This window comes from Hibiscus syriacus, unplaced genomic scaffold, assembly GCF_006381635.1.
Source record: "Hibiscus syriacus cultivar Baekdansim isolate YM2019G1 unplaced genomic scaffold, ASM638163v2 tig00110213_pilon, whole genome shotgun sequence".
Taxonomy (NCBI): Eukaryota; Viridiplantae; Streptophyta; class Magnoliopsida; order Malvales; family Malvaceae; genus Hibiscus; species Hibiscus syriacus.
The window spans coordinates 1,068,795-1,093,944 of NW_024062630.1; the positions used below are offsets into that span (position 1 = coordinate 1,068,795).

The 25,150-nt window shown below is 36.3% G+C and overlaps 1 protein-coding gene across 1 annotated transcript; it reads left to right on the top strand.

Moving 5' to 3' along the window:
- Positions 1-14,388: 14,388 nt before the first annotated feature.
- LOC120113839 (origin of replication complex subunit 4-like) lies at positions 14,389-24,098 on the top strand. Its single transcript, XM_039134890.1, has 16 exons — positions 14,389-14,804; positions 14,912-15,002; positions 15,129-15,185; positions 15,690-15,737; positions 17,596-17,646; positions 17,725-17,768; positions 17,848-17,911; positions 18,079-18,165; positions 21,216-21,307; positions 21,398-21,479; positions 21,780-21,865; positions 21,973-22,082; positions 23,060-23,152; positions 23,242-23,306; positions 23,431-23,574; positions 23,790-24,098. Exons 1-16 carry the CDS (start codon positions 14,545-14,547, stop codon positions 23,817-23,819), a joined length of 1,404 nt encoding a protein of 467 aa, XP_038990821.1. The 5' UTR covers positions 14,389-14,544; the 3' UTR covers positions 23,820-24,098.
- Positions 24,099-25,150: the final 1,052 nt, after the last annotated feature.

The window sequence follows — 25,150 nt, forward strand, 5'->3', positions numbered from 1 at the left end:
CATTCTGTAATTCATATAATCCTGAAGAAGAAAAAGAAGAAGAAAAAGTCACCGAAGAAAAGAAAATGCCACGGGAGTATAACTGGAATATGCCAGAATTACTTCAGTTACCGGAAGAAGAGTTGGCAAAGAAAGCAGTTGATTGTTACACAAAAGTTATTCGTATCAAGAAAGATGATTGTTTTGATACAAAGGAAGACTTGAAGATAGCTTTGTATACGAAATGTGTGGAAGATGGCTATCAACTAAAAGTTAACAAATCAAGCAAAGATCGTTTCGAAACAAGGTGTACGGTTGACAAAAACTGTACGTGGCGTATGATTGCAAAGAGGATAAAAGATTGCGCAATGTTTCAAGTTAGGACCTTTATTGATAAACATACATGTTCAAGAACCCAAGTTTTTCCTCACCATAAACAGGCAAACAAAAAAGTGTTGGGTGGTTTTCTGGCTGAGTTAATGTTTTTGAATGGCAGGGTATATCGGGGACATGAAATTATGACTGACATGAATGCTCGGTTCAAGATTAGTATATCATATTCTCAAGCTTGGAGAGCCAAATGTTATGCCTTGGAATTGTTGAGGGGGTCGCCAGAAGCATCGTTTGCCCAACTGCCGGCTTATTGTCATAATTTAAAGCTGAAAAATCCTGGGTCGGTAACTCATATCAAAACAGATAGAGATGGACGCTTTGAGTTGCTGTTTATCGCCATTGGTGCTGCGGTTAGTAAATCAATATAATTCTGTTGACTTATTTCTGTTAGTTACATGCATTTAAAATTTAAATGATTATATTTCTTGTGTATATTATTTTGTAGATTCGTTCGTTTATTACTTGCATGCGTCCAGTTATTATAGTTGACGGAGCACATTTGAAAGGTCGATACCTTGGAGTAAACTTATTAGCAGTAGCCATGGATGCTAACAATGGGATATTGCCAATAGCTTACGGGGTTGGCAAATCTGAAACCTCCGATTCATGGACATGGTTTATGGGGCATCTTAGGGATTGCATAGGTCCTATTAGCAATCTGACAATCATATCCGATAGGGCAAACTCAATTGACAACGCTGTTAGAAGGTGTTTCCCAGATGCTTTTCATGGACTTTGTGGTGTTCATTTGTATAGAAATCTAAAATCAAGGTCTGCTGGTATAAAAAAGCACAAATGGACATACTGGAAGGCTGTAAAGGCTTATCGGGAAGTGGATTTCAATAAGCATATAAACTGTTTAAGACGTGTTTTGCCTCAGTGTGCTCAAACACTAGAAGATGTCGGGTTTGAAAGATGGTCAAGAGTACATCAACTTGGAGCAAGATATGGTTCATGACGTCTAATAGTGCAGAATCAATTAACGCTCTAAGTCGTCATTCCCGGAAATTACCCATTACTATGTTAATAGAGTTTTTTCGAGCCTCTATTCAACAGTGGTACTACAAGAAAAGAAACCATGCAGGTATTATTTCTTTGAATTTACAGGAACATTGGGATATATTTTACTAAGTATTATTTATTTAAATTTACAGGAACATTGGAACATCGTGTTACACCATGGACTGAAAAAAAGATAACGAAACGTGTTGTGAAGTCAACGTCATGGAGAGTTGAACCATGTTCAAACACTTTGTTTGAAGTACTGGATAATAACTTAAATGGGCTTGTCGATCTAAATGCAAGGACGTGTAGTTGTATGAAATGGCAAACATCTGGTTATCCATGCGGCCATGTTATAAAAGTTGCTCTTCATCTAAACCAAGATGATTCAAGCACATACGCTATGGATTGCTACACTACAGAAGTATATCGACAGACTTATGCCGAGATTGTCTACCCTATTTCACATCCTTCTGAGTGGGACATACCAGATGACTTACAAACAGTTTTGCCACCAACCATGGACAGAAGGCTACCTGGCCGACCAAAAAGTCACGATCGTATACCGTCTAAGGGTGAAGAGAAGAAGAGATCGACATGTAGTCGGTGCAAGGAAAGTGGTCATACAAGGTTGACATGTGGATCACCAGTGCCATCACAATCATCTTTTCCTCTACCAAAATATGGATCATCATCAAAATCCAAAGCTCATATGGTGTCAAGAAAAAGGCAATCAAAATTGAAATCATCTTTAAAATCCCAATCACAACTGGCTTCACCTTTTGGGTTTGTTAACTTAGGTGATTTTTAAATGCAAACGTTGTATTATGTAGATTTTGTGTGAACTGTTAACATTTTCAGTTAGGCATGTATTAGTAACTTGAGTTTGAAAATTGCTATGATCTGTTCCAGTTGTTATCACTTAATAGGCAATCATCTTAATGTCCATCGCAACGCGGAAATTACTATCGCAATGCGAAATGAAAATCGCAACGAGAGAATCGCAATGCGAAATGAAAATCGCAACGAGGGAATCGCAATGCGAAATGAAAATCGCAACGCGAATTTAATTTCGCGTTGCGATTTTCATTTTCGCGTTGCGATTCTCTCGTTGCGATTTTCATTCGCATTGCGATATTACTTTTTGCCTTCAACATAATGCATATTGAAATCAACAAAATCAACCATTACATTTCAATCAATTAAACAAGCACAAATAAGAATTATGTTAACATCAATTAAACAAATCAACTTTTACAAATCACCTTTTACAAATCAATTAAACAATCAAAAAATAAGCAATAATTATTAGAGAAAATAACACTTCTACTATTGAATCAACTTTTGCAGCCATACATCATTTTCACGCAGCTCACTTCTGAGATTAACCTGCATAAACCAAACATTTGCTCAAACAACACTTTCTACACATCTAAAACCTACAAACAGCAAATTATTGAATTCTAGGTACTTAACCAAACATTTTCAAACCACAAGCCTATAAACATACCAATTGTTTATGGACATTTTTATAACGCGGATGCAGGTAGGCAGCGTCTCGTATATATCGATCTAGCCATATAATGTCGAAACCACAAGCCTACTGCAGCACTATCTATATCGGTGGGAGGTAGATACTTTATACTTCCTGTGATCAAACGGTCCAACGCCAAGCATACGAGAGGACCACAATCCCCTCTGGGTCCTTTCGTTTGTTGTGGTGCGGTCTCGTCTCTGCTAACTATAATATTGAGCTTCTTTGGCTTCTTGTTTCCAGAACGAGTCCAATAATTTATCGCATCCAAGTATTTAGCCAAATAAGAGCTCCATCCCTTAATAATATCTCTTAAATCAGCCAATGATATGTAATTTATCATGCTGTCATATACTATTGCCTTAAGGGATGAGATCTGAAGCTCGACGAGAAGCCAATGGTTACGTTCCAAAACAGGGATAAACACCTGCAATCATAAGTAATAATTCATTCATTTGCGCACTTATTTATGAATACCTTTAAACTCAATCTAAAATAAACACTAACCTTATCGACCTCCCACCATGCAGGATAAAGTTTAGCTTGTCCATTGCCCAACGCAAATGATTCATCTCGTTGATTCTTCAAGTGAACTGCGTTAAAAGCCGTCGACATTATTGTATACCGTGTATTTCTTTTATTTTTCTTAAGTTTCCTAATTATTAGTAGACGTGACACCCACGCATCGATATGCTGTTTTACAAAAAAATACATATATTAGTGAATTACATTAATTTTTAAACAAATTAATCAAATGAAAATATAAGAAAAATATAAGACTTACCCCTCCATCGAAATAGCCATTGTCTTCGACCCCTAATAATACGCCCACCAAGACCGATCAAGCAACAAATAGATATCATCATTGAGCTTGCATATGTCAGTGAAACACCCCTGGCTTCGCTCGTGTAGATAAAAATCAACTGCGGTCTTAGCCCAAAGGGTGTTATCCAGAATTGTGTCCGGTAGTTGTTTCCTCTCCTCTTCAGATACCGGTATGGTACTGGCCGGTAACTCATACGAGAGCCAACTTGAATCCATCATGTCCGGCACGTCAGAGGGTTTCTCAAGAATCCTACATATGACGCCATGTGAATCGGGCTCTTGAATGGTGGGAGGGACCTCTTCAACGATGACAGTGGCCTCTTGAACGGTGGGAGGGGACTCTCGAGGAATGATAGGGGCCTCTTCAACGATAGGAGTGGACTCTTGATGGATGATAGGCGAGTCGGGCTTCTTCTTGCGGTGTCTTCGCACTATTGGGGTATACGGAGACTTAATAGCACGTGCACGCCGTCTGATGCGTGAACTCTGTCGTGCAAGAAAAACCCGACGTAAAGCATCCACCTTATCGGTCCGCTAAATAAAAATACAAATATCAGTAAATAAACAGACATGATATTTAAACAGTGAAAACAAAGATAAATATATTTCAAACTTTCAACCACAAGACAAAACAAAGACAAATACTAACTTCACAGTGTTAAAGTAAAAAGTTTAGCAGTTTTGGCAGCAACCGAATAAATTTACCAAGCAATCTAAGTGAAATGGTTAATTTAAGTGAAATTACGAGTAAATTTATCATCAAGTTAAATATGAAAAATCTTAAACTTACCTCGTTGCGTAGAGTATGAACCTCATTCTGCAACGATACTACCATCTCACGTAGAGCGGCAACCTCACCACGTAAAGTAGACACCTCCACACGCCATGCACCATCGTTATCGCGTAGAGTACCGATCTCCTCACGCAAGGCATTGACCTCATCACGTAACTCCCTTGACTCATCCCGTGGAGGTGGAGAACAGGGAGATAGAAGTCGTGGCATCTTTGTCGGTCGCCTATCATGAGGTGATGGTGGAGAAGAGACTCGATGATGTGACGAGATAGGTGATGGCTCTCGTTGTAGAGGTGTATAGTCGGGTCGATCAGGTGATGGCTCTGGGTGAGGTGATGGCTCTCGAAGTGGAGGAAGTGGAGGCTGCTCATCATTCGTGCCATCAAAAAAACGCTGACTAGCTTGCCACCAATCAGTGGCAAGCTCAGCCTCCGTGGGTGTCAGTCTCATTAATGGAGTGTTGGCCTCCTAATAATAAAAACTAAAACAAAGTTAAACGTCTACTATTGATAACTTGTTTATATATGATAGTATTTGTGTTAACTTACATTATTTATTGTCGCATATGGTATTAAGTCTTCCCAATCCAACATACGTTTCCTCTTCCAGGAAATAGCCCTAGGAATATCATCTGAGGATTTTAATGCATATGTCCGCATGCTGGGGAAAGCCTCGAATATCCAAATCTACAAACAATATAATAACAAACATTAGTAATTGTTAAATAATTAATTATAATTTTGAAAACATTATATAGAAATTCTTACCTTAAAGGCCCAAACAAAGCCTGACAAAGTGTATTTCGACCCATCGCCCCGCAAACTTTTGCGGTCATCAAAGGCAGACGACAACTTAGTCCAGGTAGCTTTCCATATATACGAACCCCACGGAAACAGATTCCATGCATTTAGGTCCTCTACCAATAATATTAGCTCCTGAGGAATAGGTTGTCTGGCCTCTCTGCCTAGAAAGCCGGCATACAAAAGTAGTAGAAGGCATACTCGGATAACATCGACGTCATTCATCCGAGTAAAACCATCTTTCTTATTAAACAATTTCTTCATGTCGTCGACGTGTAAGTTCGGCTTCTCTATTGACTCATCAGGAAAAACCCTGGATAACCATGATGGGCGGGTGATATGACGAGTGTACCGGCCTACATCATCGTGTCCGAATCGTAGACCAGTGATTAAGCAGAACTCCTTCCGCCCAAAACAAGTATACGCCGGTGGAAAATGAAACCATATCTCTTCCTCACCACGTTGTATACTGTCAGGTAGATCGCTAGTCATGGTCTGAAGCCACAAATGGGTCAAACTAGCATCTCCACCCGGATGCTGTACTCTCAGCCATGGCCCGAAGCAGGTTTCTTCAAACAATTTTCTTTGTGCAGGTGAAAGCTTCGAAGCAATTGTAGTGGCTAGGCTAACTTTATTCCTTAAAGTCAATGAAGCCGAAAAAAAATTCTACGAAAAAACAATAAACATACCAAGTTAGATATACCAAAAATTACACTGTCAAGATATACCAAAAACAAAACAATAAACATAAATAGTAGTTTATTCTTGAAACTAAAATTTGCAACACTGTTTTGTCTTTTGGTTGAAATGAAAATCGCAACGAGATAATGAGAATTGCAACGCGGAAATGACTATCGCAATGAGAGAATCGCAACGCGAAATGACTATCGCGACGAGAGAATCGCAACGCGAAATGAAAATCGCAATGCGATTTTGGTTTCGCGTTGCGATTTTTATTTCGCGTTGCGATAGTTATTTCCGCTTTGCGATTTTCATTCTCGAAACTATTCTTCTTCTGCATTACTTCAACCAAAAGACAAAACAAAGACAAATACTAACTTCACAGGCTAAACAGTTTAGCAGTATTGGCAGCAATCGAATGAATTTAATAAGAAATCTAAGTGAAATGGTTAATCTATTATTGAAATTACCAGTAAACTTATCATCAATCTCAATATGAAAAACCTAAAATAATGCAAAAATTTCAAAATAAAAATAAAAAAAAACTAACCCTCGGAGGTTGATTTTCCATTTCTGAATGATTGTGAGGGATTTTTGACTGTGAATGGTTGTGAGGGATTTCGCCGGCGATGGAGACGGAAATCTTCGGAGATGGGGACGGATTTCGCCGTAGAGAGTGAAAGATGGAGATGGGACTGAGTGTTGTGTGTTTGGGTTTGAGGTTATGAGTTGCGTGCGATTACTGTGGACGGTTCATTTTCCGATTTATTAAGAAAAAATACGTGTTTGGAATTTGAAAAAAAAATACGCGTTAATACGAATGGCGCTAAGTAAATCGCGTTGCGAAAGTCAGTATCGCGTTGCGAAAGTAAGTATCTCGTTGCGATTTTTTATTATCGCATTGCGATAGTCAGTATCACATTGCGATTTTCCCAATTCGCGTTGCGATTTACTTATTCGCATTGCGAATTGGGAAAATCGCAACGATACTGTAGACCATCGCAACGCGATTTTCAACTATCGCATTGCGAAAATGCAACGCTTATTTGCGATAATGGAGATCGCGTTGCGAATTAGCGATCGCATTGCGATTTTGTTGGTCATTTTGGCAAATCTGGAAAAAATTGGTTAAAATCGTATATTATATGGGATTTTTGGTCACTGAGGTTATTTTCTCTTTCCTTTTCTACATTTACCTATATTCTAATTTTAACACCCCTTACTTGATTTGATAGTCGTACATGAGCAGGAGATATTATATTAAAAAATCAAAATTAGAATCAAACTATATTAAAACTTAATTACAGTTGAGAACCTGTGAACACAAAATATAGCAAAAAAAAAGGGAACATGTAAGAATATAGCTTTGATATACTTAATAAACATCATAAAGAAGATTTTGTCACCCAATGATTAAATTGTAAATTTATACAAGTTTAAGGATTATTAATAATTTTATCAAATTATTCAGATTTTAATATTTTTTATGCAAATTTGTAATTTACACCAATATTTAGCTCATTCAATTAGTTTTATTTTTTAGAGCTCAAAGCGGTCAATTTTGGTTGATAATGACCATTTACAAAAACTTTGGAGTTTTGGGAGTAAAACTATATTTTTTAAGTTCCAGATCAAGAGTTTTGAAACTCTTAGTGGAGCTTTGATGGAGTATCACTTTAAACTGAGAATATCTATACTTCATCAAGAGTTATGATACCTTAAAGTCAAAATACCAAAAAAAAAAGTTATTGTTAAAATAAAAAAAATTACATCTTAAATCAACATGGTTAAAATCAATTCATCTCAAACACAAGTTGTATTCTTTCTACCATATATTAATATGTTCTAAACATAAAATAATACATGTTAACACAATGCATGGCACCTCTGAAAATCATTTGATGGTAGTTCAAAAATCTTAATATTTAAAAACTCATCAAAATATGAAAATCGACATCAATTATTTTAGGTTAAGTACAAATGAATATCTTTAAACTTAATATATGTTCAACTAGGGATGGACACTCTACCCGAACCCGACGGGTTTCGACCCGACCTGATCGGGTTATATTTTTTTTAATTCGGGTTCGGGTTGGGTTGGGTCGATTTTTTTAGCGTGATATTTGGGTCGGGTCGGGTTTAGGGTGAAAAATACCTGACCTGATCCGTCTCAAAAAATATATAATTTTACCTTATATATTTAAGAATAATTATAATAATGCCCCTCTATATATATATTTTTTCAATTAAGTCATTGTTTTTAGTGAATAAAAATAATTTTTTTATTATTTTGAATCGGTTTCTAAGTCATATATTCGAATTAGGTCGGGTGAGACCTTGTTTTAGTCGAGTCGATCAGGTATCGGTTGTAGGCTCCCTTATTCTCGGGTCGGATGGACCAAAAATCCGACCCAACCCAACCCAACCCAACCCAATCCAACCCATGACCATCCTATATTTCACATTGCGATAAAAAAATTATGCTCAAAAGTCAATTATTGTGAAGAAGGTTAGAACATCCCACGAAGCTGTTAAATATCATTGACAACTATCATTGTCAAGCCATAAACTGCTCTTATAGTTGTACGAGCTTTGCCTACAACAAAGCTAGTTGGAAGAAACTATAATCCTACGAAAGTCATGGGTTCGTTGTCTATTGCGATGAGGTTGTACCTTAAAATCTCGGATAAGCTTTGAAAACCTTACATGATTTGACTAGTTTGATGTTATTAGAATCATTGTCATTGGGTTGATTGACCATGAATAAGACTCAAAGACACTTGCATGGTTTCCTTTGGGTCATTAAGCAAATCTTGCCATGGGTGCTGGTTCTCTTATACCTCATAATAAACTTTTGAGTCACAATATTGTTTTAGGTTATGAATCTTTATTAGTTTCATCGATTAAAAAAATTATTCACGTTCACTACATCAAATGTTGATATTCACAAATAAAATGATGATGATTTATGGTGATTAAGAAAATGATTGTTGATATGAGATTTATGATTCAATGATTTTTATTTGATAATTGATGATCAAAATAAGAAAAAAGCATAACATTTGTAACTAATTATACAGAAAAATAATATGATGATCAAAAGAAGAGAGATAATAGCATGATGAATAATGGTGCAGTTTACCCCTAATATTAACCGAAGTAGTTTGTTTTGGATATTTACTTTCACGTCGAACTCAAATTCAACTATCTGGGCTCCAGTTTGTCTATTAAGAATGAACTATATGTTGGTTTTTGGCAAAAGTCCCACATTGGTTGTGTATAAGGAGGAGGGGAAATTCTTTTGTTATAAATAAAGCCCTTCTCCTCCTTAGTTAATCATCCCACAAATATAAGCCTTCTTCTATTTTAAAGGCTATTTGTATTCTTTCTCTCTTTGTAATATTTCCTCTATTAGTGAAATATTTTGGTGTTCTCTTTTATGTCTATTTAATAGCTATTGTCGGGTATAGTTGTTGTCAATTATTGTCCTATTAAAATTACTTGTCTTGGTAGTTCTGTCTAAGGAAAGTGGGTTTTAAGAGGGACCATTGTGACCCCTCCTCTTTCCTGGGAATCTACCTTGGGGTGATTTTTAGTACAATCGTTTTCACACTAGTCACCTAGATAATAGTTTTCAAGGTGAATCTGTTATTGGTGGAAATTAACCCGAATTTCACAACAATTGGTATCAACGCTCTTGGTTTATTTTAGTATGCTCTGTGGTTGCGGCTTAGGCTGATCTTCCACATCAGAAAAATTTCCTTGGGATAATTGACATTCTGCATTGGCAGCTATTAAATAGAATTTGTAGCAGAAATGGCAGACGCTTCTTCATCTTCAATTTTGGCAAGAAATGCTGTGACAAATGTTAGATTTGCAGTGGAGATTTTTGATGGCACCGGTCATTTCGGCATGTGGCAAAGCGAGGTTCTAGATGCCCTATTTCAGCAGGGTCTAGACATTGCTATTGAAGGAGAGAAACCAGATGATGTTGAGGAGAAAGAATGGAAGAGGATCAATAGAATGGCATGTGGTACTATTCGATCGTGTCTTTCTAGAGAGCAGAAGTATGCATTTTCTAAGGAAACTTCTGCAAGTAAATTGTGGAAGGCACTGGAGGAGAAATTTTGAAGAAAAGCGGTCAGAACAAACTCTACATGAAAAAGAGACTGTTCCGCTTCAACTATGTACCAGGTACCACTATGAATGATCACATTACTAGCTTTAATCAGCTGGTGACTGATCTGATGAATATGGACGTGACTTTTGAAGACGAAGATCTGGCTCTGATGTTGATGGGATCACTTCCTGATGAGTTTGAGTATCTTGAAACTACTCTACTTCATGGGAAGGTTGATGTGTCTCTCAGTGAAGTAACTGCTGCCTTGTATAGTTATGAATTGAGAAAGAAAGACAAACAAGAAAACACAAGTGTCGAAGCAGAAGCTCTTGTTGTTAGAGGCCGTTCCAAGAGTCAGAATAAAGGAAGCAGAGGGAGATCGAAGTCAAAGTCCAGATTGAGCAAAGATGAATGTGCCTTTTGTCGAGAAAAAGGGCACTGGAAGAAAGAATGTCCCAGGCTAAAGAATAAAGGCAAACCTGAAAGGGGGAAGGCTGTCTCAGAATCAAATGTGGTCGAGTATGATGATGGAGATTCAGATTTCGCATTCGCTGCTACGCCATCAACCAGCTGTTCTAGTTCATGGCTGTTAGATTCAGCTTGTAGCCACCATATGACCCCAATAGAGAATGGTTCTTTGATTTTAAAGAACTAAAAGGTGGAATTGTCTACACAGCAAATAATTCCCCTCTTGACACACTTGGGATTGGTTCAATTCGCTTGAGGAATCAGGATGGATCAATCAGAACCTTAACAGGTGTCCATTATGTACCAGATTTAATGAGAAATCTCATCTCTGTGGGAACCTTAGAGTCAAAAGGTTAGAAGTGAGGGCAAAAGATGGGATTATGAGGATTATCTCTGGTGCACTGGTGATAATGAAGGGAATCCGAAAAAGAAACAATGTGTATTACTTTCTGGGTAGTACAATTGTTGGGACAGCAGCAGTGGCAGCTTCTACTGATGAACAGGAGTCAGAAGCAACCAGGTTATGGCATATGCGCTTGGGGCATGTTGGTGAAAAATCCTTGAAATTACTGATAGATCAAGGATTATTGAAGGGTGCTCGGGCTTGCAAATTAGCTTTTTGTGAGCATTGCATCAAAGGGAAGAAGACGAGGGTGAAATTTGGAACAGCAATCCATGATACTAAAGGTATTTTGGATTATGTTCATTCAGATGTATGGGGGCCTTCCAAGACAACTTCATTGGGAGGAACACACTATTATGTCACATTTGTTGATGATTTTTCCCGGAGAGTTTGGGTGTATCCAATGAAGACAAAGGATGAGGTGCTAGGATTTTTCCTTAAATGGAAAAAGATGATGGAGACTCAAACAGGCAGAAAAATCAAACGTCTCCGTACAGACAATGGTGGAGAGTACAAAAATGATCCATTTCTGAAAGTCTGTGAAGAGGAAGGTATTGTTAGGCACTTCACTGCAGGTACACCACAACAGAATGGAGTGGCAGAGCGTATGAACCGGACATTAGTGGAGAGGTTCGGTGTATGTTGTCTAATGCTGGGTTAGGCAAAGAATTTTGGGCTGAGGCTTTGGTCTATGCTTGTCACCTTGTCAACCGCTTACCATCGACTGCTATTGGTGGTTAAAACACCATTAGAGAAATGGTTTGGAGTACCTGCTACAGATTATGATTCCTTACATGTGTTTGGTTCCACTGCATACTACCATGTTAAGGAGTCAAAGCTGGATCCAAGAGCAAAGAAGGCGATTTATGGGGATCACCTCTGGTGTGAAAGGCTATCGTCTTTGGTGTCCAGAAACAAAGAAAATAATCTTCAGCAGGGATGTTACCTTTGATGAATCTACCATGTTGAGAAAGGTGACTTCAGAAAAATTGGAGCAGACAGATGGAACTCCCAAAAAGGTGGAGTTGAAGGAAGCAAATTTGTCCCAACCAGTAAAGAAAATGATGTGACTCTCCTATGGTAGAAGAAGAGTCAGATGAAGAAGAGGTTCAAACCCAAGAACCTCCACAGCAACATGAATCAATTGCACTCAGAAAGGGGAAAGAGGACCATTAGACAACCTGCTCGTTATGCTGATATGGTCTCTTTTGCATCACCAATTGCAATTGATGACGTTCCTGCCACTTTTAATGAAGCGTTCAAAGTTCAGAACATAAAAAGTGGAGGATTTCCATGAATGAAGAAATGCAATCCCTTCAAAAGAATCAGACGTGGAAACTAGCTAGTCTTCCGAAGGGAAAAAGGCAATTGGGTGCAAGTGGTATATGCAAGAAAGATGGATTTCTAACAAGAGAACATCCGCTACAAAGCAAGATTGGTGGCTAAAGGCTACGCTCAAACGGAGGGAGTTGATTATATGAAGTATTTTCTCCAGTTGTAAAACATTCCTCCATCAGAATTTTGTTGGCTTTGGTAGCGCAGTTGGATTTGGAACTAGTTCAGATGGATGTAAAAACTGCATTTTTACATGGAGACTTGGATGAGGAAATCTACATGACTCAGCCAGATGGATTCAAAGTTGCTGAAAAAGAAGAGATGGTGTGCAAATTAGAAAAATCGTTGTACGGATTGAAGCAATCTCCAAGGCAGTGGTACAAGCGATTTGACAAGTTTATGATAGGGCAGAAGTACACAAGAAGCAAATATGATCATTGTGTGTATTTACGCGAGCTAGAAGACGGATCCTATATTATCTTCTTCTTTATGTTGATGATATGCTGATAGCTTCCAGGAGTCAGACAGAAATTGCGAAACTAAAGACTCAATTGAACAGGGAGTTTGAGATGAAGGTCTTGGTGAGCGAAGAAGATTCTAGGCATGGAGATATCAAGGATAGAAATTGGGGAGGCTTTGTTTGTCTCAGAAAGAATATCTGAGGAAGGTACTAAAACGTTTTGGCATAAATGAGATGTCAAAACCAGTTAGTACACCTCTTGCTCCTCATTTCAAGCTCGGTGCATCCATGTCACCTAAGGATGATGCAGAACGGGAATACATGTCAAAGGTTCCGTATGCAAGTGCTGTTGGTAGCTTGATGTATGCAATGGTGTGTACGAGACCCGATATTTCACAGGCAATTGGGGTTGTGAGCAGGTATATGCATGATCCTGGAAAGGAGCATTGGCAAGCTGTGAAATGGATTCTGCGGTATATTCTGAACACCGTAGATGTTGGTTTGGTCTTTCAGCAGGACAAACAAGATGGTCAGTGTGTAGTTGGGTATTGTGATTCAGACTATGCAGGTGATTTGGACAAGCGTCGATCAACTACTGGTTATGTGTTTACATTTGCAAAGGCACCAGTCAGTTGGAAGTCCACCTTACAGTCAACAGTGGCTTTGTCTACTACAGAGGCAGAGTATATGGCAGTTACAGAGGCTGTGAAGGAGGCAATTTGGCTTCAAGGGTTGCTTGGTGAATTGGGAATGGAACAAAAGCACATCAAAGTGCACTGTGACAGTCAGAGTGCTATTCATTTAGCAAAGAACCAGGTTTACCATGCAAGGACGAAGCACATCGATGTTCGATATCACTTTGTACGAGAGATTCTAGAAGAAGGTGGAGTCATAATCCAGAAGATTCGGACCACTGAGAATCCTGCTGATATGTTGACAAAAGTGGTAACTGCGGTCAAGTTTAAACATTGTTTAGATTTGGTCAATATTGTTACAAATTAAAAGATTGTTTTTTTTGGAGATGTGTGTGGAATTTGCCAAGGTGGAGATTTGTTGGTTTTTGGCAAAAGTCCCACATTGGTTGTGTATAAGGAGGAGGGGAAATTCTTTTGTTATAAATAAAGCCCTTCTCCTCCTTAGTTAATCATCCCACAAATATAAGCCTTCTTCTATTTTAAAGGCTATTTGTATTCTTTCTCTCTTTGTAATATTTCCTCTATTAGTGAAATATTTTGGTGTTCTCTTTTATGTCTATTTAATAGTTATTGTCGGGTATAGTTGTTGTCAATTATTGTCCTATTAAAATTACTTGTCTTGGTAGTTCTGTCTAAGGAAAGTGGGTTTTAAGAGGGACCATTGTGACCCCTCCTCTTTCCTGGGAATCTACCTTGGGGTGATTTTTAGTACAATCGTTTTCACACTAGTCACCTAGATAATAGTTTTCAAGGTGAATCTGTTATTGGTGGAAATTAACCCGAATTTCACAACACTATATTGGTTCTACTAAAATGGACCTGGCACTTTGCAAGTTGGCCTCCCAAAGGGTACCCCAATACATCATTTTGGCGGGAATCCACTGCTCTTCCCCATTTCCACTCCTCTTTCCCTCGCCTAAACTCATTGTGTTCCACAATCTCCCTTTTGCCGTCGCCGTTGTGTTTTTCCCCCTTCTTCCTTAATTTACTCTTGTTTTGTTTTCCCTTAACCCCAGAAAACGGTGAGTTTTTACGCGGTTTTCCTTCCTTGAAAATATGATTATCAATTTATCATCGTTGAATCTCATTATAGAGTTACGAAAATCTGTTTTCTCAATTAGTAATTATACGTTACAGCTGGTAAAATCGTATATTTTTCTCCGAGGTTTCTCTCAGTCTCAACCCACAAGACCAATGGGAAGAGAAAAAGAGAAAGAAAAACCGTCAGAGGAGGCCCTAAATCTCCTTCGATCTCGACTCTCTGACCCAAATTTCATCTTTAGACCCCTCTCTGATTCTCCTGACAGCAACTACAGGTCTGCTTTTTCTCTCATCTCCTTATCTCTCACTTCGGGAAATGCTCACTTAATAAACTACTTTTTTTTACTCAATTTCCTTTTCTCTTGTTTCATTTATTTGGCAGCAAGTTAAAGTTCATAATATCGACTTCAGTTACGGAAGCATGTAATAATTCGATTCTACTTCTTGGTCCTCGTGGGTCAGGGAAAGTCGCGGTATGGCACCATCTTTGATTATGCTCGCTTTCTATTTAACCTTTGCTTCTTCTAAAAGAACATGTTATTTTATTTTATTTGTTTTCTTTTAATTTTCCTCTGTGAAAATTTCATCCGTTTTTTAAGGTTTTGGAGCTTGTTCTGAGCGATCTTCTACTGCAATACCCTGAAGCAATATCTGTGGTATGTATATGCTCCTTAATTTCCTAGTTTCTGTTATTTTCTTCAGTACAACGGAAGATTGTTCTCGAGGCTGTAGTATTGAAGTTTTTTTATTTGATACAGTTATGTTTGGATTACTCATTAGAATATGAACTAAGGTTAAATTTGTTTGTTTTCTGAAATCAATCCTTCACTCATTTTATAAGGAAAGTGACGAGCCAACTTTTTTGGGTAGACTAGGAGTCTTTGGTACAGTTCACAATAACTGCAAGTCTTCTCATTTACTGATGCCTCAACTATATACATCATGCTAGGATTTTCATTTCCATGTACACACTGTCTAAGATAAATTCATCTATGATTTTGCTTATGTGACTATATGTAAAATTCTCAACTCAGTTTGTTCTTGTTTTAGCAGTGCCTTAGACAAAAAAGCCACATTGCTTCAATATACATACATACTCACAGACAGACACATACATTTTGTGCTTTCTCATCTTTTATTGTGGTTGACTATCGGTGCAGATTAGACTGAATGGCCTTCTGCATAGTGATGACAATTGTGCACTAAAGGTAAATATCTCACAACCTTCCGACTCCTACATTATACTTTGCCTTACTGAATTACATGATCATGAATTTTCAACTACCTAAGTTTGCTCATTATGCATGTTGAACTTGTGATACTGTGTATGATCTTATCTCATCCTACACTTGATTCATGCAGAAATTATACTTTCATATGAACCAAATTGCTAATCAAATAAAGTTTGTATACATATGCATAAAACATAGTAGATTGCAGTTGCAGTTCCCTAAGTTTTGGTTGCATTTAGTGTTGATTCAGTGTTTCAAAATGTTACATATTCACTTCCATCCTTATAATTAAGAGGTTTTTCTGTCAGAGTTTTGTCAACTAAATTGTTAATTGCCAATGGGTGACAAATTGTAAGTTGACATGTATAAAAACAATGCTTAGGTTGAAACGAAAACCCAATTTTGCTTTGGATGTGAAGGGTATTTACTAATATGTGTTGGATAGTGATGAGTTTTTTGGATTGATTTTGGGTTTACTTTTGGGATTTTAAATTGGATTTTAGGACTATTTTTTTAGAATTATATTTTAAGAATTTCCCTGAGAGGTGTTTCGTATAGAGAGAGATTTTAGATTTTTGGATTTCAGCGTTTTGGGTGGCAGAGGGGATCAATTTACTTCCTCATTGCCAGAATGGCACTGAAATGGGCCAGCCACTGGGATGGAGGGTTGATTGGCTTCCCTGTGCTCCAACTATCCTAGGAGTTGCATTGACTCTAATTGCTGACATAGGCATTCGGGGTTCTATAATCGGCCCCACCCAGAGTGTTGGTTGGCCTCTGGTCAAAAGGAACACAAGGAGATTGTAGAGAAGAAAAGGAAAAATGGGAGAAATTATTTTCTTATAGAAATCAATGAAATTGTAGTGTTAGAAGATTTTAATCCAAACTTTTTATTAATATTATCTATAATTTTTTTCTGAAAAAAAATTAAAATTAATATAATATTACAATTTCTTATTTTTAATTTTGTAAAATATAATTTATGTTCTTTTAAATATTGATAAAAATATAAATTTCCTTTTTGTCTGTTAAGAATATTAGCAGACGAGGGAAGGGTTTGCTTTGAAACTAGTTGTCTTGGTTGCGATCAGGACAAGTAGTGTTTGGAAAATAAATATTTTTCTACAATAGAATTTTTATGCTATTTGGAAACTAATGGTTGGTTTACAAAAGAATTTGATGGTGGTCATTTTAATATTGAGCTCTTGGAACTCATTGATACATATTTGGTACAATGCAAAGGTTAAACCATAATTAAACCTGGGTGGTTGTTTGCACAAAATTATCAGACCTGAGATATTCTTACAGTTCTTAGATATTAATGTGGAATTTCTCAAAGAATAGATGGATCCTTGATTTTTACTTCCCCACACAACAATGAGATGTTAGTACAATAAATTATTAGGAAGTTGGTTGGTCATAAGCAATATTGCTACTCTCTGAAATATAAAAGTATCTCTAATGGAAAATATGTGGGTCTGCACATTAACTAATCATTAACACATTGAAGAAATATAAAAGGAAGGTCTAAAAGGTGACATATTGATAAGCAAATCAACAAGTTAATGTGTATATACTTACCACACATGATTGAATAGATACAAGGCCTGGTCTTGTGCTAGTTAGCAAGACAAAATTAAAGGCTAAGCTTATCTGTTTCTTTCTATGATCTGCATGCACAATCTTGCCACTCATTAATATTACTTGATGTGTTTTTTTGTTCAACCATCAATTTTATACTTAGGCTCTTACTAAGTCATGCAGTCAAATATTTTTTCTTAAGATGTTATGATACAATCCTTTTTCTTATTTGTCATGGTTATATATCTATCAGGAAATTGCTCGACAGTTGTGCATGGAACATCAACTTTTGTTCTCGAAAGTGGTACTGTGCGCATCTATTTGAGGTCAATGTATGCATTTCCAACTAAAACTTATATTGATTATGAGATGATTTCTGTAGGCATCATTTGATGATAACTCTCTGTTCGTTATAGCAATGTTAAGGTAAGGGTGGTATATTTGCCTTTTTTAAAATAAAAAATTGTTTTAATAGTCTTTAAAATGATAGTGTTCATCTTTACAGGGAATGCGGATTAGCACATAAAACAATTATTTTTGTGCTTGATGAATTTGATTTTTTTGCTCAGGTAAGGATCTTCCATTTGTCTATTTCATAGTATGAAATGTAAAGGCTCCTTTTTTAAGGGTGTGGTCTGTGTGGACCATAGATAAGCTATTAATAATTTTATTTCGGGAAAAAAGTTAGGTTTTAAAACTTTCAACCAGGCAATTAAACTTTTCTTTTGGGGTTCAGGGAAAACAAAGATTACTTTATAGCTTGCTAGATGCAATGCAGTCTGTGAATTCACAAGCTGTTGTCATTGGTGTGAGCTGTCGACTGGTATGTTGTCAAGTTTTTATTTTATTTTTATTTTTCTTGTTTATAACACTTATGATAATTAAAAAATCCATATTGTTGTGCCCTGTGCTACCGTGTGAAATTTTATCTCTTGATATTAGTACTTCAATTTTCATGCAACCTTTCCTTTTAGTTGAATAAATTCTAGAACTGTTCCACAGTTATCTTTATGTCTTTTCAATTGTGTTTAGGCTGTAGTTATCAATCCTTTTTAGTAGAGCATGCCCACGACTTAATTGAAAAGTACTCCTGCTCTTTAAATTCCTGATTTTCTTCAAAATGTAAAATCATGCTAAGCACTCAACTGCAAGCTCTTTTTCATTCAAATTTTCAATCTATTTGCTGAAACACAGAGCATTAATCAAAATCTAATAACTAAGCATTTTAACCACTAAACATGAGGCGAAACATTACAATTTGTATAGCAATTGTGCAACCTATCAGTATGGGGTAAATGTTTCATTGGATCATGGTTTAGTTGGTGTTTCACTCTTCATTCTAGTTCATGGGATAATTTGTGCGGTTTGGCTTGTCTGAAGGCAGAGGTCATAGAATTAGGCTTCATTTGCTTTCACTCTGATCTTAATTTCATCTTTTAGCCCACGAACAAACCTGAAAATAAAGTAATTTTCTGAAAGATGAGGGTTGGAATGAAGTACATGGGGCCTTAGGTCCTCAACTTGTTCCTTCTCAACAATTTATTTTTATTCCAATTTTAAATTCCTCAACCGCATCAGCATATTTTCTACAACAGAATCTTTGGCATAGATCCACACAGTAAACTCATTCCAGATAACTGCAGGTTTCTGCTTTACATACCCATCAAACCATATCTCATCCTTCCCTTCTTAATACTTAGCTGCCAGTTATAGTTTTCGGTGGTCAGCTATGGCAAACATAACTGAGTCTTTTTTGGCATTTCGTGATCCATCCTCTTGGATCCTGCTAAACACAGGCAACTCAATTTTAGGCTTCGGTGAGAAAGCATTAATATCAGCATATGAACTAGAGCCATTTATAAACTCACTATATTTTTTGATCATTTTAGCACTACCCTGGGGCGTTAGGTTATTGTTCTCTTGCTGGGATTTTGACAAAAGACCTTCAGGTTTTAGGTACAGTTAACATGGTCATTAATCACAGTGATCTCACAGGGTTCTTGCCATCCTACTTAGCCTGGAGTTGCAGCGATAGTACGCACTGCCAGCTTCTGTCTGTACCTACAACTTATCTTTTATCTCATTATCTCCTGCATTTGACTGTTGTATCCCTGATTTTCTGCAAATTTTAGCATCCGTAGACTTGTTTTGGTCCTCCCACCATTTTGGGACAATGGAGTGAGTGATCTTTAAGGATTCCAACTGACTCTGTAATGCCAGAGCTTGTTCCTGACAACTGGTATTGATCTAGTCTGATGGCTCCTCGGCCATTCTGTTAGATGTTTTTTTATTTCCTCAGTTCTGCAAGCAACTGGATGAAAAACCAGTTCTGATACAAATCTTGTCATGGACTATGGCTTAGTGGATAAGAAGGGAAGGAAAAGGAGAGAGAGAAAAAAACAGAGAAGTAAGATGTAGAGAGAATTGATAGTTAAATTATTTTTCATTAATTTCCCAAAATTACAATACTGCAATATCAATACTATAACTGAAATGCTAGCGACGGATCTCATGCGATTGATGAGCCAATAATGTTACGAAAGCTTTAGCTCAGGCTATGCATCTTAGAGAATTGGTTAGAAATAGTGGCCACAACAGGTATAGCGACATTACTTTTGCCAGATTAATTTGCAGTCTCATGAATCTTCTTGAAGTCTGCAGCTTCTAAATGCTTTATTACAGTTGTCAGATTCCCACTTGTCAATTTCTACCTCTGACCATCATGCTTACTCAGCTACGTTTGGCAATCTAGCCCCTCTGTATTATGTCCAATGCTTAGTATCGTCACACAAGCAGTACTTCTATCATCAGAGTTGAATTTCAATAAGACACCAGGAGGCAGGGTCCCTTAAATAACCCACTATCTTCTTGACTTTTTTCTTTGCTTTTCAATTAACAACATGAAATAACTTCAGTCAAGAGAGGCCGGGGTAAGGTTGCGAGAGAGGACGAGTGCCTCAGTCATGATAGAGAACACAAATTGCCTTCAATTCATAGTTATTCTTACAATAATGAAAATTCTTCACGAATCATAATCCTTGAAGTTAGCACCCTAAAATTTTAAAACAAAAATGGTAAAGGGGCAGCTTGGTGATGTATTAGTGAAAATTATGGAACTGGTATTAATTAAGAATCTGATTTGTGATCAAAGATCGGAAACTTTTATATCATTCATTTTGGAAAATGGTTCTTTCTTATAGATGTAAATTTGATGAGTATTTAGCATTCTAAGATATAGATGTTTTGTTATGGCTGCCGAAGAAAGGAGGTTTTAGAATCTCTGAAGCTTGGGAGTAGGCTAGACTGGAAACTACTACGCCTGATTGGTGCAAGCTGGTCTGTTCAAGCATTGTATCCCCAAGAATTTTTTTATTTGTTGTTTTATGGTTGAATGCTAATGGAAACATCAGGCTAACAATTTAGTTATTGAGAGGTAGATTATCCAGACATCTTAGCCTTTTTCTCTTACTGTCTCCCCAGAAAATTTAATTAGTCTCTTACTCTCTTTTTCACTTGCCTGTTTATTGCTAAAGTTTAGGAAGTTGTGGTAAGGAGCTGCAGTATGGTCACAAGTACTTCCTTGAACCCAAAAATTGAGTTGTTCATTGTTAGTTGTTCTGGTTAATTAAATTACAGTATCTGGAAAAGCACTTTGTTGCTTCTTCTGTAGATGAGTAATAATTTTTTGTTGTTGTTTATTTCATGGTTTTATTTTGCTGAGTTTTGTACAATTTTTTTTACTTGCTGTGGTAAAGCTAATTGTAGAACTGATGCTTAGCTTCTTTCTATGAATCGAGTTCATAAACATACAATTTGCTTTTTTATGATTTATTTATTTCCTAAAGCCCTAATAAGTTAGTCCATGCCATAAAGGATGTTGATCAACTACTTGAGAAAAGAGTGAGATCTCGTTTTTCACACAGAAAGCTGCTTTTTCTTTCTCCATCTAAAGAAGAAACAGAAAGGTTATTTTTCTATTGTCTGACTATGGATATTCATTGTGTCTTGTGCTCAAGAATGAACAACATTATAAGATGCCTAATTTGGCCTTACAGATTGATGGAGCACATTTTGTCATTGCCTGTGGATTCAAGCATTCCCCACAACTATGCTGCAGAATTTAATGGAAGGCTAAAAGTATCCTTTCCCGGAAACTTTCTTTTGAATATGTAATTTATTGTCCAATAAACAGTATAACAAATAGGGGTAGGTTGAATAGATATGACCTATAAATGTATAACCTCATAAATTCAGGCTGCCCTTTGTAATGCTTCTAAGTTGCTTAACAATTTTTGACACAATTTGTAATGATCTATTAATTCTCATAATATGTTGAGGCCTAAATGTTCACACTCCTAAGGTTATATATATTTTACTTGTCCATCTCCAGGGATCTGTTCTTCCAGACTAGCTGATGAATTCCTTGACATCTTATAGAAAATCTTTTCAGATGAGAGATTCAAAGAACTGATTAATACTTACTTGAGTTACAATTTCACAATTGGCCATCTGGTTAGGTTTTTGTAAGTGTCCCTTCTTGCATCTGGAACTACAGGCTTTTATATATACATCAGCTCTTACAATTTCAATATTTTCTAATCAGCTCTTATGAAATATTTATTGATTCTAGATTTCAAGCTGTTTCTTATATGGATTTGGATGTTCGATTCCTTTCACATGAGAACTTCAAAACTGCACTTTCCAGCAATCAACGGCAACCAAAATTGGAATGTATAAGAGGTATGAAGACTTAAATATGCTTTCCTCTCTATTTTGTGTTGTATTTTATTTTATTTGCATTTTTCTACCTTCATTACTATTAGGAATATTAATAAATTCTGCTTAAGAGTAATATGCTTTTAAAGATCAAATTATCTCCCTTTTGTTTCTTAATATTAATGTCATTCTAGTTTAAATTATAGTTTTTTTAACTTTTTTCTCCATGTAATTAATCTACTGAACCTTATAATTAAGTACTATGGACACTGACTGCCTTGAGGGTCTTTTGTTCTCAATGGTTTTGTTGATTTGTGTTTGGGTGCATGAGTATAAGATTCTTTTTTATTCTTCCAATTTGATTTGTTGATTTATGTTCTTGAAAATATAAAGAAAACTGTCATCAGTCACAACTCACAAGCTTCATCTGAGACTTCCTGGTCCTTTTCTCCTTTCTATGCTGAAATTCCCAACTTTTAGCTTGTTATTGCTCTTGTTTCTATGTTTAGATGTTCAAAGAGCACATTATCTTATATAAGAGAATCGTTAGAAATCTTTCGAATGATTCAACTTCCTTTGGGCATTCTGTGTCATGTTGATGATTTTCAGGAGAGTATTGTTCCAAAGTTTTATGATTTCACTAAATATTTGTTGTGTAATATGTCACCTTAAATTAGCTTACTCTTTGAAAGTCTGGCATCATCATAGAGTATGGATGGTTTTCAGAAAACTATTGTTGCAAACTGATGCAAGTTTTGTAACTATACGGTGTGTGTTTCAATTTAGTTGACTATGTAAATGTCTAACATTTGACACACAAGTAAAATCTGAAGAAATTTCAAAACAATGTCTCTTCTTCCTGCACATTGGACTTTAAATTTAGTTGCAAAATCAGGGTAAGATGAAGCATAATAACTAGATGAGAAATTATCCGTCTTTGATTTATTTAATGTTATTGGAAGCATAAAAATCTCAAGTGCCCATTGAACTTGTTTAAGCAGATTGCTCCATATTGGAACTCTATATGTTGGTATGTATGAAAAGGTTGGAAGTTAAGGAGCAAAACTCTTATAACTTCTATTCTGTTATGACAGGTTCGTTTCACTGCTTTCATTGGTGTGTGTATATATATAAATTACTAGCATTAAAATATTATTCACTTACTCATTTTTGCATGGGTCAGAATACAAGAGCATACACGATTCATCCCAAACTTCTGACAACTATGCAGCAAATGTTTGTTTACGGGTTTGTATAATTCTCTGAAGTGAACTTCTAAATGAAAGCCACAATATATGACTTCAAAGTTGGTAGTTTAAATACTAAAAATCATGCCATGGGTCTGATGGCATTCCACTCTAATTTTTTGCAGGCATTTGAACACCTTCTACAACGTCAGTTGATTAGTTTTATAGACAACAAAGGACACAATCAATCTGTTGAATTTCGTCCCGTAAAGCTTCTAATTTCATCAGCCGAACTGCATCAGGGGCTGAAGTCATACCATCAGTGTCCTGTAAGTTACTCTCAGCATAATTTATTTTTGGTAAACCTATATTACATAAATTGGATCACGTGTGCTGTAACCATGCTTAGAGCTGCTAGAACTCATTTGGAGAATCCTTATTTATGTTTTGGCTGCTGCCTCCGCAACATTTATATTCTGTGATGCATTGAAAATTCATCGACCGTTTCAAAGTCAGTTATCCCGTTGTTTTGATTGTTCTGCAGGCCATCCTCCTCAGATTAATGGATCGGTAACTTTTACCATTATATGGTCCAGAGAAAAATATGTATGGTCAAACGAAATCTAGAATGGACCCTCTGCTGCATTTGCTTGGGTCAGTTTCACCTTCTCTTTGTGCCATCTCTGTCGCGTGCTTTATTTTCATAAATGGTAAAAGTGGATTTCAGTAGGCAAATGCATTAACCGGAGCATAAAATGCAGTCAGTTTTCTTTCATTTGTATGTCATTCAAAGAACAAGAATATGACAGATGGAAGGCCTTTTGGGGCCATGAATACTACCGGCATAGTTTGTGGTTTGCAAATATTGATGCTGGAATTTTCTCAGATTTAGGCTTTTGCTTGGAAGTATGAAAATTGATAATTATTTTGTACAATTTGGTTGACATTTTCACCTTTTTATTATTGTTTTGCAATTTTTTGTCTTGTTTAATGTATATAAAAGTTTGACTGCAATTTGTTTTCTGAAGTTATCCAAGTTAAACACTTATTCCAATTGGACATTTTCAACTCCTACCTAGACAGGAAGAATTGAAAACGAGAGGGAAAGTAAATAAATAAATAAAATAGATTTTTCGCGTGACGGTGGCCAATTTTATTGAATAAAAAATGCCTCAAATCTTGAGCTCGGAGTCTCAAAACCAAGTTAAATAAAAAACATAATCTTATTGTTTGGACTGTTTCAGAACTTTTGGTAGTTGGAAGTATGGTAAGACAAATTGACTCTTTTTTCATTAGAATTACGGCTAGTTTTTAATTAAATTGAGATAATCTTGTGTTAATAATCCAAAAATTTAATGGATTTTAGACCAAATAAAAAGTTGCTCTTTTTTCTACCCACTTCCAGCCCTACATTTCTTTTTCACTTAATAAAATTTTAGTTGGCATTTTATCTACCAAATAACATCAAATGTTTTTACAGTTTAATTTGATTCGTCGTGATTAAATTTTGTTTAAGTCATTAAATAACATCAAACACGCTCACCAAAAAAATGAAAAATTTAAGTAACCTCAATTATTTCATAATTAACTTATCTGTTTGTTGTCTGTACCAAGTATATCAAAAGGTATCTTAATAAAAATTCAACAATTTATTCTCCCAACTGACCTTTTACGCTATAAAACCAATCACAAGTGGTTTGATTCTAAGATACCTATGTCTAACAACTTGTAGGACACAAATAAGAAATTAGAGAGTCCTCCAAAACCAAGGGCAATAAGAAGTTGGTGGAGCTATAGATAAGTTTAACCTGCTGAAAAATGAAGGTAATATTATTTCTTTTTGTCAATTTTAATTTTTAATATATTTTACGAATCTCGTCACTCCCTTGTGACAAATTCCACAAG